We start from the raw sequence: 13177 nt of genomic DNA on the forward strand, positions 1-13177 counted from the left end.
TTAATTCCCATTTTGTAGGTGAATAGCCGTGGACTTGTAGAGGTTAAATGACTGGTACCAGTGCACATTGTCCATAAGTGATTGAACATATGCTTGTTCAATTACACCAGAGTCTGAGCCCTTAACCAGCTCTCTCAACTGCCTGCCTGTCGACCTCTGTGCCTTTGCACCTGAACTTTCCTCCAGTGGGCACGCCTTTCTCCTCTTTGTCTCCTGGGTGACCTATAGCTCAGCAGGTTTACAGAACATGGAAGATGGGGTGAAAGTTAGTAAGGCACTGAAAGGGGGTGGGCAGGAGATACGTTAGAGAGGCTGGTGCCGGATTCTAAAGGTGCTTGTATTCTATCCTTAGGACAGTGTGAAGCATTGAAGGTTTTAAACAGCAGGTGACAATATCCGATGTTGTTTGGGAAGATCACTCTGCCTACTTGGCAGAGAGTGATTTGGCGGGCACGTGTTTTCTCTCTGCCCTATTTCCTGCTGTAGCTGTTGAAAATAAGAAATGAAGGTTAGATAGGACCTGTAAGTGCCCTCAGAACCTAATAGAAATTCCAGCTGGCAGTGGTTGTGTAGCCTGCTGTTATTTTTATGATAATGGGAACTATTTGTGATCTCAGATTCCTCTTCTGAGGCTCACTCTGAGTTTTGAATTCATTTCTAGTTATTCCAGAGTTTGGAAAGTTATTTGAGGAACATTAAGCTCAGTATGGTTTGTGTAAGATGAAAGCTGTTTATATCAGTGGCTGTACATAGGGATATCTAATACAAAAATTCAGAATTTTAGAGCTGAGCTTAATAGCAATGAACATTGCGATTTTAATGGCTGCTGGAAATTACTTCATCACATTTTGTCTCCTCAGTGCTGGCGGATCTCCCCCCCATTCTCTAGTGAAATGAAAGCTTCGTCTGACGTGGTCAAGTCACTTTTCTGGCTACAAAAGAGAACCAGGGTTTTGACAGCTCATGATAAACACTTCTTGAAGCTGGGATATTCTGATGTTTTATGCATCTATGGAAAATTGTTTTAACATTCTGTCTCCTACTGCAAAACAAAATAAAAACAAAAACTAAGCAAAAGCCTGCTTTGCTTTGGCAATGAGAGTGGCATTTATTTAAAGCTTGAATTTTGTGGGGACATATTAGCAGGTATTCAGCAGGAATATTGCCAGTTGTGTGCTTCCCGCTAACTGTGGGGTAACTGGATTCTCAGCCCTGCGGAAGTTTCTGGGGGGTGTGTGAGACTGATTACCGTGCAGAGAATCCACACAGGCATTACTAGTGATATTGTATTTGTTTGTGAAAGGCCAAAGGAAGATCATAAGCTTTTTTTTTTTTTAATACAAAAGGAATAAGGCAGCTGGAGAATACTAATTTTAGGTCTGTACAATGAAAAAACTGTTTAAAGCTCAGTGTTCTCCCTTCATTAATTGAATGGTTCTTGCAGCATCTTTTGTGCCACTTCCACTTTGCATTTCACACTGGTTTGGAAGAGACTGGTACCAAAGGGACTAAAGAGGGTGCCATTCACAGGGTGGGGCGTCACAGGACCAGGTAATGGAAGCTTCAGGATTGTAATTGGGAGCCTGATACAGTTCAAATTGGTTGCACGGTGGCTTCCCTTAGTTTCATGTGAAGGGTTTTAACTCTTTTAAAGAGTCTAAATGGATATTCTGGCTGATAAATGAAAGAGTGCACCTTACTAGGAAACTAAAAAGTAAGGGAAAATAGAAAGAATAGACTTTGATGAATGTTAATATTCTGCTGTATTTCCTTTTTTGCCTTTTACCTTTTACATAACAACATATCCAAAAAAAAGGAGGGCTCCCCTTTATTCCTCCTGAGGCATCAAGACTCAGGTTAATGATCCTTTTTTTTTTTTCTAAAGCCGCTCCCATTATCCCTTCTTCATTCTGATGGTATGTTTTATGTCATGTAAAATACTTATTGCAAATGGTCTGATACGTATGCATTATAGAGAGCATCATAATGCCTTGACCGCATAGGGTATCTTTGTGCTTTCTGTGAGTTACAGCTGGAAAGATCTGTTGTTCATTCTACATCATAGATTACCTTACGGCTACCGCTGTTTTTATTTATTTGGAGACAGTCAAGGATATTGCGTGAATGTGGAAAACTTTGAGGGCTCATAGTGGTCCTTGAGTGGGTTACATCTGGGCACAGTGGAGAGGTAGGTAGCCCAGTGGTCAAGGGCAGGGCTCCAGAGTCAGTCCTTCATTAGCTTCATGACCTTGACCCAGCACCTTAAACTACAGCATGTTTCTCTTCCTGTAAGGCGGGAATAATATTACCTGCCTCACAGAGCTGGCGGAGTGAAGACATGAGGCCCGCACAGGAAGTGTTGTCCTGGCATAGACCAAGCAGTGCCAAGGGGTGGCTGTGCTGCTGCGGCTGTGTCTGCCACCATCACCGTCATCATCTCGACAGGCTCTGGTTCTGTCTTCTTGGTTTGCAGAGCCAAGGCCCTGATGAACAGAAATGGCCAGTTATTCTACTTGTGCCACTAGCAGGGAAGTTCTTGACAGACATAACTCAGATTAGAAAGAAAAGTGCTTACTAGAAAAGTGTTCATTAATTAAGAATAAAAGCGTAAGGTACAAAAATGACCTGATACAGTCATGTTGAGTATAAACTGTAGACTGTCGATTCCATAATGTTAAAATCAACCAAGTAAAAAAATGTATTCAACTTATGGGTGGATCTGTGTAGCTCGTGGGTGAACCGTGTAATGTCTGCAGCCCAGACAAACTCCTGATGCCTTGCCAATATGATCAGTGGGCCCAGAGCAGGCGGGGAAAGTCCTTGGGGAGAATCTGCCCTCTGAGCCTCACTGCTCGGTGCTTGTGTGTTCCAGGTGGCGGAGATGCATGGTGAGCTGATTGAGTTCAACGAGCGCCTACACAGGGCCCTGGTGGCCAAGGAAACCCTCGTGTCCCAGATGAGGCAGGAGCTCATAGACCTCCGGGGGCCGGTGAGTGCTCAGGAACATCTCAGTCTCTCTGTGGTGCCCAGTCTCTGTCTGTCCACCCAGCCCTTCTGTCCACAGCCCCACTGTTTAGTTTGTTTGTTGTTAGCAATGTCAAGGGGATGGAAAAGACCAGAGTCTAAAAGAGTAAGTATTCATGTACATACCATCCAGATTTTATGTGCATTAACCTTAATGACATTTGCTTTATTTTTAGGTAGGAGGAATAGAATAAATAAAATAAATGCTATAAATTCTGTTGAAGGTGCCTCTGCAACATTTCATACCCCTGCCCTCAGTATCAATATTCTATATCAATAGCCTTCCCCTCCATATTTTTATACTTTACTACATAGATAAATTCCCATGAGCAATAAACAATATTGGTTTCGTGTGACTTTTATCTACATGGCACTACTTTTACATATCTCTTTGTCCCTTGTTTCTGTTTGTTTGTTTTTAATACAATAGTAGGTTTGAGGACTATCCCATGTGGAGCTAACATAGAGATTTTAAACTGTGGCACTCTTGATAGTTTAAGCTGTATAATTATTTGGGGAAGGGGACTGTTCTGTACATGTATGGTGTTTAGCAGCATCCCAGCATCCCACCAGAGGCCAGTAGGACCCACCCTGTCATGGCAACCAGAGATGTCTCCAGACACTGCCAGATGTCCTGGGGGGGCGGGTGGCAAAGTCACCCCTGATGGAGAACTTCTGATCTGGTTCATTCACTTTCCTGACTTCAGTTCTCTGCCGAATGAAACACCACATGTCTGTAACCCAGTCACGTGTCCATCGACGTTCAGATTGTTGCCGGCATTCTGTTGTTTCAGCCGTGATGCTGAGAGCATCTTGTCCTTCTGAACACGTTTATAATAGTTTCTTTTCATTTAAAACAAGTATGAAATGCCCAGAGGCAGGCAGATTAGTGTAGTGCGTTTTATGTGTCCACTGTTAAATTGAATTATCAATAATCCTGGTTAATCTTTTTGAAGTTACCCATACCCACTAGCCCCTTCTGCATTATTTTGAATCAGTACTGTTAGTTTATGTACAGACATCTCAGTGTGTATATGTGTGTGGGGTATTTAAAAATGAGAAAATATAAGTGTGATATCATTGTCATTCCTCCATTACCTGTAATTCCTTTGTTCCATCAAATATCAGTGTTCAAATTTACTGTCTCATAATTTTTTATAGTTTTTTGAATCAGGATCCATGAGGTCTAAGTGTTTTATTGGTCGTGTCTCTTAATGTTTTTTTATTGTTTTACATTGTAGACAAATATACATAACATAAAATTCACCGTTTTAGCGATTTTTAAGTGTACGGTTTCTGGCATTAGGTGCATTCATGGTGGTGTGTCACCGTCACCACCGCCTGTCTCCTGAACTCGGAGTTTCATCTTCCCAACTGAAACTGCGTACCCATTCCTCCCTCCATTGACTCCCCCTCCTCTCTCCCCCAGCCCCAGAAATCGTTATCCTACTTGCTGTCTCTATGCATTTAACTCATCTCTTATATTTCTCTTCATTCTATAGAGCCCTCTTTCATCTCTCTCTCTTTTTTACAAATTGTTGAACCCTGGGTCATTTAACCACCTGATTGCATCTCTAATCTGTGCTATTCGACGTGCTCCTCTGTTAACTGCATTTCCTTACATTGGTGTTTGATCCAGGGACTTCGATTCAGGTTTAATTTTGCTGAAAACATAATTCTTATTGGAGTGATGTTTTCTTTCAGGACATGAACAATGTCTACTTGTCTCTCTCATTTTGATCTTCGTAGCCAGTTATTAGGACTTCCCACATCCATTCGTCACACAAATGTTCCCTTCAAGTCAGTGTCTAAGTGTGAAATTCCAGAGTTGTAGGGTGCGGCGTCTTGAACTTCACTGAGTTTTGCCATATTGTAAAGTAAAAATACCTACGTGTGATCCCTCTGTCCGTGGGCAAGTTTTCCTTTCAGCACTTTTATTTTCCTACTAACACGTTTAGGTGTGAAGTGGCTTTAACTTTTATTTCTCTGCTCACAGAAAAGGTGGATCATCTTTTCTTTTTTTTAATTTTTAGAGAGAGGGGAGGGAGGAGACAGAGAGGGAGAGAAACATTGATGTGAGAGAGAAACATCAGTTGGCTGCCTCCTGCACTCCCACGACTGGGGGCCTGGCCCACAACCCAGGCACGTACCCTGAACCAGGAATTGAACCAAGATCCTTCGCAGGCTGATGCTCAGTCTGCTGAGCCACACCAGCCAGGGCTGGACCGTCTTTTTATTTGCTTGTTGCCCATTTGGGTTTCCACCTCTGTGAGTTGTTTCTCGTGGTCTTTTGCCCATTTTCTTTCTATTGGATTCTGTTTTCTTTCCTTACTGATTTGTAGCAGTTATTTATATGTATGATTTTTATTTATACATGTTGTAAATATTCCCTCCCAGCCTGTGGTTTAATCATTTACTTTTAATAATTTCAAACACATGTAAAAGCAGAAAGAATCATTTAATGAAACCCCATCACTGAGCTTTAACAATAATCAACTGACATTCCTTGCTTCATTCATAGTCATTCCAGTCATTTCCCAATGTTTGGATGCCTATTCAAGCCAGGATATTTTATCCAGAAATATTTTAATATTTATCACTGCAAGATACTTACAGTACCATTATCATGTCTAAAATATTAATGGTAATTCCTTTATTATCAAACATCTAATCAGTGTTCAATTTTCTGCAATTCTCTCAAAAATTTTTTTCAATTTATTTGCTCGAATCAGAATCCTAATAAAGTGCACATATCGCATTTGGGTGATAGGTCTCTGCAGTCTATTGGCATCTGCATATTCCCCCTCTGTGGTTCTGTTTTCTCTCCTGTTGCCTTCTTGCTGTTCCTGTTGAAGGAACTTGGCCCTTTGAACTGTAGGTTTTCCTAATTAGGATTTTGTTGATTGCAACCCTATGATGATGCTCCCTGTATTTCCTTGCCTTCCTTTGGATTGGTCACAAGCTCTACAAGCTCGATGAGTTTCAGGTTTGATTTTCTGATGATACAGGATGTGCTGCGGGCCTCTATCAGGAGGTGCAGGAGCGCTGGCTCCCATTGGACCCTGTTTGTTTACGTGAGGCCAGCACATGAATGTTGCTTCCTGTGCTTAAGGCCCTGCAGCGAGACCCTGACTGAGTTTGTTTTCTAACCCCTCATAATTCAAGACTTTGTATACGCCTTTGTAAAGGGATTTCTTTAATTAGGGAGATGCAAGTTTCCTAAGAAGGAAACATATTCAATAAAAATCTATTGTACTCTAGGACCCCTTTGTGGGAGGTGATTTTATCTCTGTTTTTTTAGGTTGGCTGAGGCTTGCAGAGGCTCCACATCTTTCACTGAGTATGTTGTAGAGCTGGATTCAAACTTCATTGTAATCACAAAGTCTATTTTCTTTCTCCATGTTCCACCAACTGTGGGGGGGCCCCGCCCGCAGAGTGCCGCTCCCCCCCCCCCCCCACATGATCTGCTTGGGGAGGAAAGGTGGCTGATCTCTCAGAGAAGGACCAGGAACCTGTTCCTCATGGGCTTTTATTGGGTTTAATTTGCACAGGAATACAGGGCGTATATGTAAAGCTCAATCATTGTCAGGCAGAAACAATCAAATAATAGATAACATTCAAAGACTATGAGGGCTTATTTAGAGCTAAGGTCAGATAGCTAAAGGGCCATGAAACTTTGGGGAACAAACTCAGTCCATGCATGACCCTTATCAGAAAATTGAGGGTATTAGCAAAGTAGGTTTCATAGAATTTTATGTAGTCTTTCTTAGGCATGATTGCCCTAGGGAACCTGCCCTTTCCAGCACAGGGCCGCACCCACCTCTGGCATTATTTCAAGCTTAAGGCATTGTTTCAGGCTTAAGTCAGGGAGGGGAAGTAAGGCAGCCAAGAGATTAAGAGATTTCTTGCAGACTGAGGACTCAGGCTATGTCAAAGCCAAGGGGTGAGAGTCCATCACCCACTTTTTCTATAGCCCCCCAAGTCCTTCCCTGAGGGCCTCTTCATGACCATGCTTGTCTTAGGTCATCCCTCCCCTGAGGAATCTTACCCGTCATTGTCTAACTGGTCATGCACTGGGGGCCAGGCAGGGTGAAGTAAAGTGAGCAGAGGTGGCGCCCATGCCAGGGAGATAAGCTTTGTCTCCTTAGTGGCTTATGGTCCCAAAGCCTCTCACTCAGCCTTAGCCATGGGGGTTTACAGCTTCTGAAACCAGGCAGGGCGGTTCCCAACAACCAACCCGAGGGAATTGGGAGGAGCACTTATGAGGGACTTCCTTGTGTTACCCACTGACCTTCTGAGCAAGGTCCTAAGAGTCCTTCTGCAGTGGCCTTCCCAGTTTGCCCCACACTAAAGCCTTGGACAGTGTCTAATGTAGTTCCTTCTTTCACTGCAGCTGAGCAAGGACAGTGAGGCTGCGGGGATGGAGAAATCCCAGTGCTGACCTCAGTTTCCCAGTGTGAGTGGGGCAGGCTGGGGGCGGGCAAGCCTCTCCTGCTTCCCTGTGCAGTTCCAATGTCCTGAAACTCTCAAGGCCCACCTTACTGCAGAGGGGCCTGATGGCAGGTAAGGACCGAGTGGTCCCATTCCATAGGATAGGTCCAGTCTAGACTCTGTGGGCGGCTTGTGTATCCTTCATGCTGAAGGAAAGATGGGTGAGTACTTTCACTGCAGGTGCATTTCCAGAGAGCAACTTCAGTGCACTGTTCACCTTGTGAGCCGTAAAAACGATAAGCCGCTAATACAGATCAGCACTTCTAATTTTAATAGCTAACATTCTTTACCAACCGTAGCAGTAATTGCTGTTACGATCCCATTTTGCAGAACAGGAAACTCAGCCAACATCACACAGTGGGAACTGGCAGATCTGGGTTTGTCTGCCTTGAAAGACTGGATTTTTCTTTAAACAGTGGAAACTTAGAAAATTTTGGACTCTTGACAAAACTCATTACAGCCATGCTGAACAGTCAAGTAGTATAAAAGGGAATTCAGTGAAAAATAAATCTCCCCCCATCCTTGTCCCCTAGCTTTCCTACCCCGAGGTAATACCAGTGACTAGTCTTGGACTTGTCTTTCCAGACACCCACATGTTTTAGTATGTACTTGCCTGCTGTATTCACTGTTCTGTATATTACTCCCTCCCTCTGCTAACAAAATCTTTAGAGATCTTTTTATTTTACTTTACGTGTACATCTTTGCCATTCCTTTTAAGAACTGTATTCTATTCCCTTGAACTGGCAATACTGTGATTTATTTAACCAGGCTTCTGTCGATGGATATTGAGTTGTTTCCCATTTTTATTTTTACAACAACACTGGCATAGCATTCTTATGAAATCCTGCGCTTAGATGAGAATGTTGTCTGGCAGCGGGTGGTGCTCAGCTCAGTGGGTGAAGCCTCAGAGGTCTTGCCTTGCAAGACCCCCGGGCACTGGGGAACACCACCACCTTCTTCCTCTTCCATCTGTTGCAGGAAGGCGTTTCCTGAGGGCCAGCATCTGCCAGCAGCTCATGATTTATCAAGTTCCAGCAATGTATCAGGCTCATATTAGGTCTTCACCTTCATTCTCTTGCTTAATGTTTAAGACAAACCTGTGAATCAAGGGGGATGATTATCCTCTCATAAATATGGTAGCTGAGATGTAGAACGGTATAGGTCTTGCCAGCCTTCTCGTAATGCTCCACCGTGGTGCTAGGCTCCCAACCCATTGGCTTTCTTCTGCTCCAGGCCCTTTTTTCCTCCCTCTGTGGGTCCTTTGCCCCTGCTGTTCCCTCTGCCTGCAACAGTACGCTAGGCGCAAGTAGCTCACTCCTCAATATCAACTCATCCCTTCCTCAGGAGACCTTCCTGATATCCTGCCAAAGTCAGATTTTTCATATTGAATATGATGCTTATATGTATGTCTCCCTTCTCTTACTGTAATTTGGCATCTCTCAGTGATCAGTGTCTGTCTCCCCTGCTCCATGAGGGCAACTTCCATGTCTCGTTCTGCTCCACTTGAGTCCCAGTGATCCACCAGGTAGGTGCTTAGTAAAGGTGGGTTGGCTCACTGAGTGAATGAGTGAGTGAGTGAGTGAGTGAATGAATAGATATCACAGGTAGTATGTGGTGGAGTCCAGATTTTTCCTGGGCTCCTGTGACATCCAAGCCCACTTTCTCTCCTTCATGCTACACTCACTTTTGCTTCAAGTCTGCATGCCCTTCAGGATGTCTGTTCTCACAAAGGCAGCTCTGATCCTCATGGGATCCTCTGCTGGGGCAGGTTATGATAGCCAGAGGGGAAAGAGAGTAAAGCTGTCATTAAGGGCCTGATGGCTGCTGGGAAAAGCTGGCCATTTCAGCAGTGGCCCCAAGGGGACACCTTGACCTTGTCATTATTGCCTCAAGCCCACCCTGCTGCTCATTGCTCTAGAGTCAGACAGCTGGGGCAAAAGTAAGGAGGAAATTTCAAGTTCAGTTGCAGATCTGGAGCCTTATCTCCCTTTTATTTGTGAGAGGCATTTGTCCTGGGAATCTCAGCCTCTCTTCCTTTCATTTCCTCTTGGCGTGTCTCTCTGCAGACCCTGGATGAGACTCCCTCCCAGACCAACAGTGCTTGAATGCCTGAAGGGCATGGAATCTCCAGTTTCCTCTTCTATGAAATGGGGAGTAACGAACGTGGCAGCAGCCTCACCCAGCAGCTTGTTGAGACACTGCCAGTAAAACAGCTCAGTGGTGGGCATGTGGTAGGAGCCCTACCCTGTTTTCGACTCTGAATCCCCAGGGTACAGCACTGTGCCCTGCACACAGTAGGTACTCACTGAATGTTGGTTAAATGAGAACTTAATTTAACTTATTTTCATAGAGCAGAAAATGACTGCATGGACCAAATAATACTTTTTTTAAAAGATAGGCATAGCCCTGGCCGGCTGGCTCAGTAGTTTGGAGTGTCATCCCATACACCAAAAGGTTGTGGGTTCGAGCCCCAGTCAGGACACATACGGGAGTCAACCAGCTGATGTTTCTCTCTCTCTCCCCCTTGCCCCCGCCTCCACTCTCTAAAATCAATAAACATATCCTTGGGTGAGTATTAAAAAATTAAAAGGTAGGCACAGGGACACAGTTTCTTCTTAGTGGTATCTTTTTATAATATTATAGACTTTTAAGCTAAGTCACTTGTTTTAAGGAGTGTGGGAGTGAGGGTTGACTTTTTTCCCTTTTCTTTATTTTTTGAATGTGTTTTTTAGGACTCTATCCTTATTATTCTTCCCCCTCTGGTATAATATGTGAATGCTGGAGGGTTTTGTTTTTGTTTTTTACCTTTTAGCTAGATTTGATTACAGCCCTGAAAATTCTCTTGGAGAAGAGCTCCTGTTTTAAATAATAAATGGAGCCAGGGAAGTTGGATCGGTAACATGGAGATGTAGAGGTCAATTAAAGCCACAGCACAGGGAAAGAGGAGAGTAAAACAACTCATTAAATGCAGGTTTGTTCCCACAGGGGAAGGACACTTGATCTCACTTTTTGTAATTGAATTTGGATTCCTCTTTTCTCTGGTTAGTCTCTGTTCCCAAGTACCATTTAAGTGGCTCACCTCTACTTAAGCAGAAGAGATGGCCCAGTGTGGTCTGACTTGAGGTCTGTATAATCACTGCCCTGACTCAAAGCATCAACCTGTTGGATTATTCCTCCAGTCACCGCTCTCACCGGTCCCCTCCCTGGTCTGTTTGGTGAGGGAGCCACCTTTTGTTAGTCATTTACTGTGTGCTTGATGTTGGTCTCACTCTCAGAACAACTCCGTATAATTTATTTATTAGATCCCACTTTCGGCTGAGCAAACTGAGGTGCAGATTGATTTCATGATTTGCCCCAAGGCATGCAGCTTCCTGGTAGCACCAGAATGCAAATCCAGGACTGTCTCATTCTTTAACACAGGCTGCTTACCCTTCCTTCCTTCCTTCCTTCCTTCCTTCCTTCCTTCCTTCCTTCCTCCCTCCCTTCCTCCCTCCCTCCCTCCCTCCCTCTCTCCCTCCCTCCCTCCCTCCCTTTCATTTCAAGGAAAGTGTCCTGTCTGTTTTGCTCTAGGCACAACACTTTGGGTGGTTTTAAAGATTCAGATCCCTGATGGAACAAGATTGAACAATGTTAGATTAAAGGATTTTCCGTAGGTTTCTTTACTGTAGCACTTCCCTCCAGAGCGCCTCATGGCTCTCCAAAGGGAGTAGATATAGCATGCATTATATGCATTATTTCCCACAATTATTTCCCCAAGGAGCATCTTTTCTAAGATGCTTTTCAAGGAATGCATTTGGGAGACATAGGGCCAAGTTGTGTATCACGTTAGTTACCCACGCACTGGCTGGCAAGAAGGCCATGGAAGCCTGGTTTGTTTCATGAGCCTTCCTGGGTATGGGATCTGATGAGCTTGGAGGAGAGGAGGTGACATTGTGTTGCTGTGGGGAACAGTGAGCCTGCCCACAGCCCACTGGAGGTGAGTGACAGGCCGGCAGTTAGTCCAGCTGGCCTGCTCACTCCCCAGCTGGCCTGGGTCTCAGTCATGTTACAGCACTGGATCCCTCGGCATCTTGGGTCTCTTTCACATTGCCTTTCAAAGACCCGGTTGTTTTGGTTTTCTCTTGTATTCTGTTTTCTCTATTTTGCTCTGTTTCTCTCTTTTTTATTTGCCTCTGTGTGCTCCTCTCCTTCTATTCCTCTCCTGCTATCTACCTCTCTCTCCCTGCTTCTCTTTGTTTCTAGCTCTGTCTTTCCCTTTTTGGTCTGCTTCTGTCCCACCTTACCTTGGTCTCTGTCTCTCACTTCCTGTGTGCATGTTGGGCTCTGTCTGCCTATTTCTCCCCCATGCCTGAATCTCTTTCTCTGCGTCTGTGTCACTCTGTCTGTTCCCTCCCCACTGTCTCTATTTCCATAAACATTTCACATCACTCTGTGACATACTGATAATTGCTGTTCATTGCAGTTGTCTTGGAAAACCCACAAATCCTGGCTTCTTCTTCATTGTCTAAGACCTCTGTGTTTTGCATAAGGTCCCTATGATGTGGCTTCCAGTACAATCCACTTCCATGAAAGCCTTTGCAGACCCTCCCCTCCCAAGCCGTTGGCTGACCCCTCATCTGCGTTTCCATGGCACTTTGTGCTCCAGCATTTGTCACTCTGTAAAATCATTTTATGCTGAATTTTCTTTTTTTTTCGCCTGTGGACTGAGACAGGGACTGTGTGTTCATTTCCTTCTTCTCAGAGGCTGGCACACAGAGTCACCCATGGAGCATATGATGTATAAATCTGACCATGCACCTGTGGTATCTATGGTAACACTCTGTTAGCCACAGCATTGGATTATCCAGAGGGGGACCTTCCTGGATCCTGCTGGGTAACAGAGACTTGCTGTGAGCTGCTTGGTGTTTCCACAGGTCACCTTCCCACCACTGTTGAAATAACTGAGCTGGTGGGAGAGAAAGACAAGTGATTTAAAATTCAGGAGTGAGATAGGTGGAAAAACTCACCCCAGTTTTGTAATAAGGTTCACTTTGAAATAAAATGCTTCCTGGGACTTTCTCGGCATCTTTAAAACCTTTAGAGGGAGTGATCTCATCTGAAAGCTGATGCTATTTAAGTAAGGAGGCTTAATAAGAGATGTATTTTTCAGCTGGGTGACACTTGCTGAATATCTAATGATCAAGTATCAAATTGTCTGTGGTCCCACAGCGGCTCTAAACATCACATTCCAGATTATAAGAGGCTTTTTAAATCAGCACTTGGACATTGTGTTTTAATCATCTACTATCTTGAAGGAGATTATTTTAAAAGTGCCATTTAAGAGAGGCTACTAAAAACATGTCTCACATAGAGGCTTAACTCAGAAATATTAGTTTTTGACATAGAATCATCTGGAAAGATGTTTGCAGAATGCACTTTAAACTTAGTGCTAGAGAATAAAGGGCGCTCTTTAGGCCCACCCATAGTTTCCTACCCCACATGATCACATGCTTCTTGATGTTAAAGCAGGTATTTCCTCGACCTCAGAGGGCTCCCAAGTCACAGGTCTTCCTTCCTACATGGGCTTGTGTCAAACTCTTGCCCATCACCCTGAGTAGTTGGGTTTTACCGGGGAGCTCTGGGGGCTACAGCGTAGGGTTCAAGTGGGCAGAACCTGGCTCCC

General features: G+C 44.2%; 1 protein-coding gene across 6 annotated transcripts in view; it reads left to right on the forward strand.

Annotated features, from left to right (window-relative positions):
- SNX29 (sorting nexin 29) overlaps positions 1–13177 on the forward strand; it is a 611689-nt gene that overhangs the window by 357687 nt on the left and 240825 nt on the right. For all 6 annotated transcript variants that reach the window (XM_045204448.3, XM_024571345.3, XM_045204449.2 and 3 more), the window contains one exon: positions 2873–2989. In XM_045204448.3, the coding sequence (XP_045060383.2) occupies positions 2873–2989 (117 nt within the window). The remainder of the gene's footprint in view (positions 1–2872; positions 2990–13177) is intronic.

The sequence above is a fragment of the Desmodus rotundus genome, chromosome 1 (assembly GCF_022682495.2).
Source record: "Desmodus rotundus isolate HL8 chromosome 1, HLdesRot8A.1, whole genome shotgun sequence".
Lineage (NCBI taxonomy): Eukaryota > Metazoa > Chordata > Mammalia > Chiroptera > Phyllostomidae > Desmodus > Desmodus rotundus.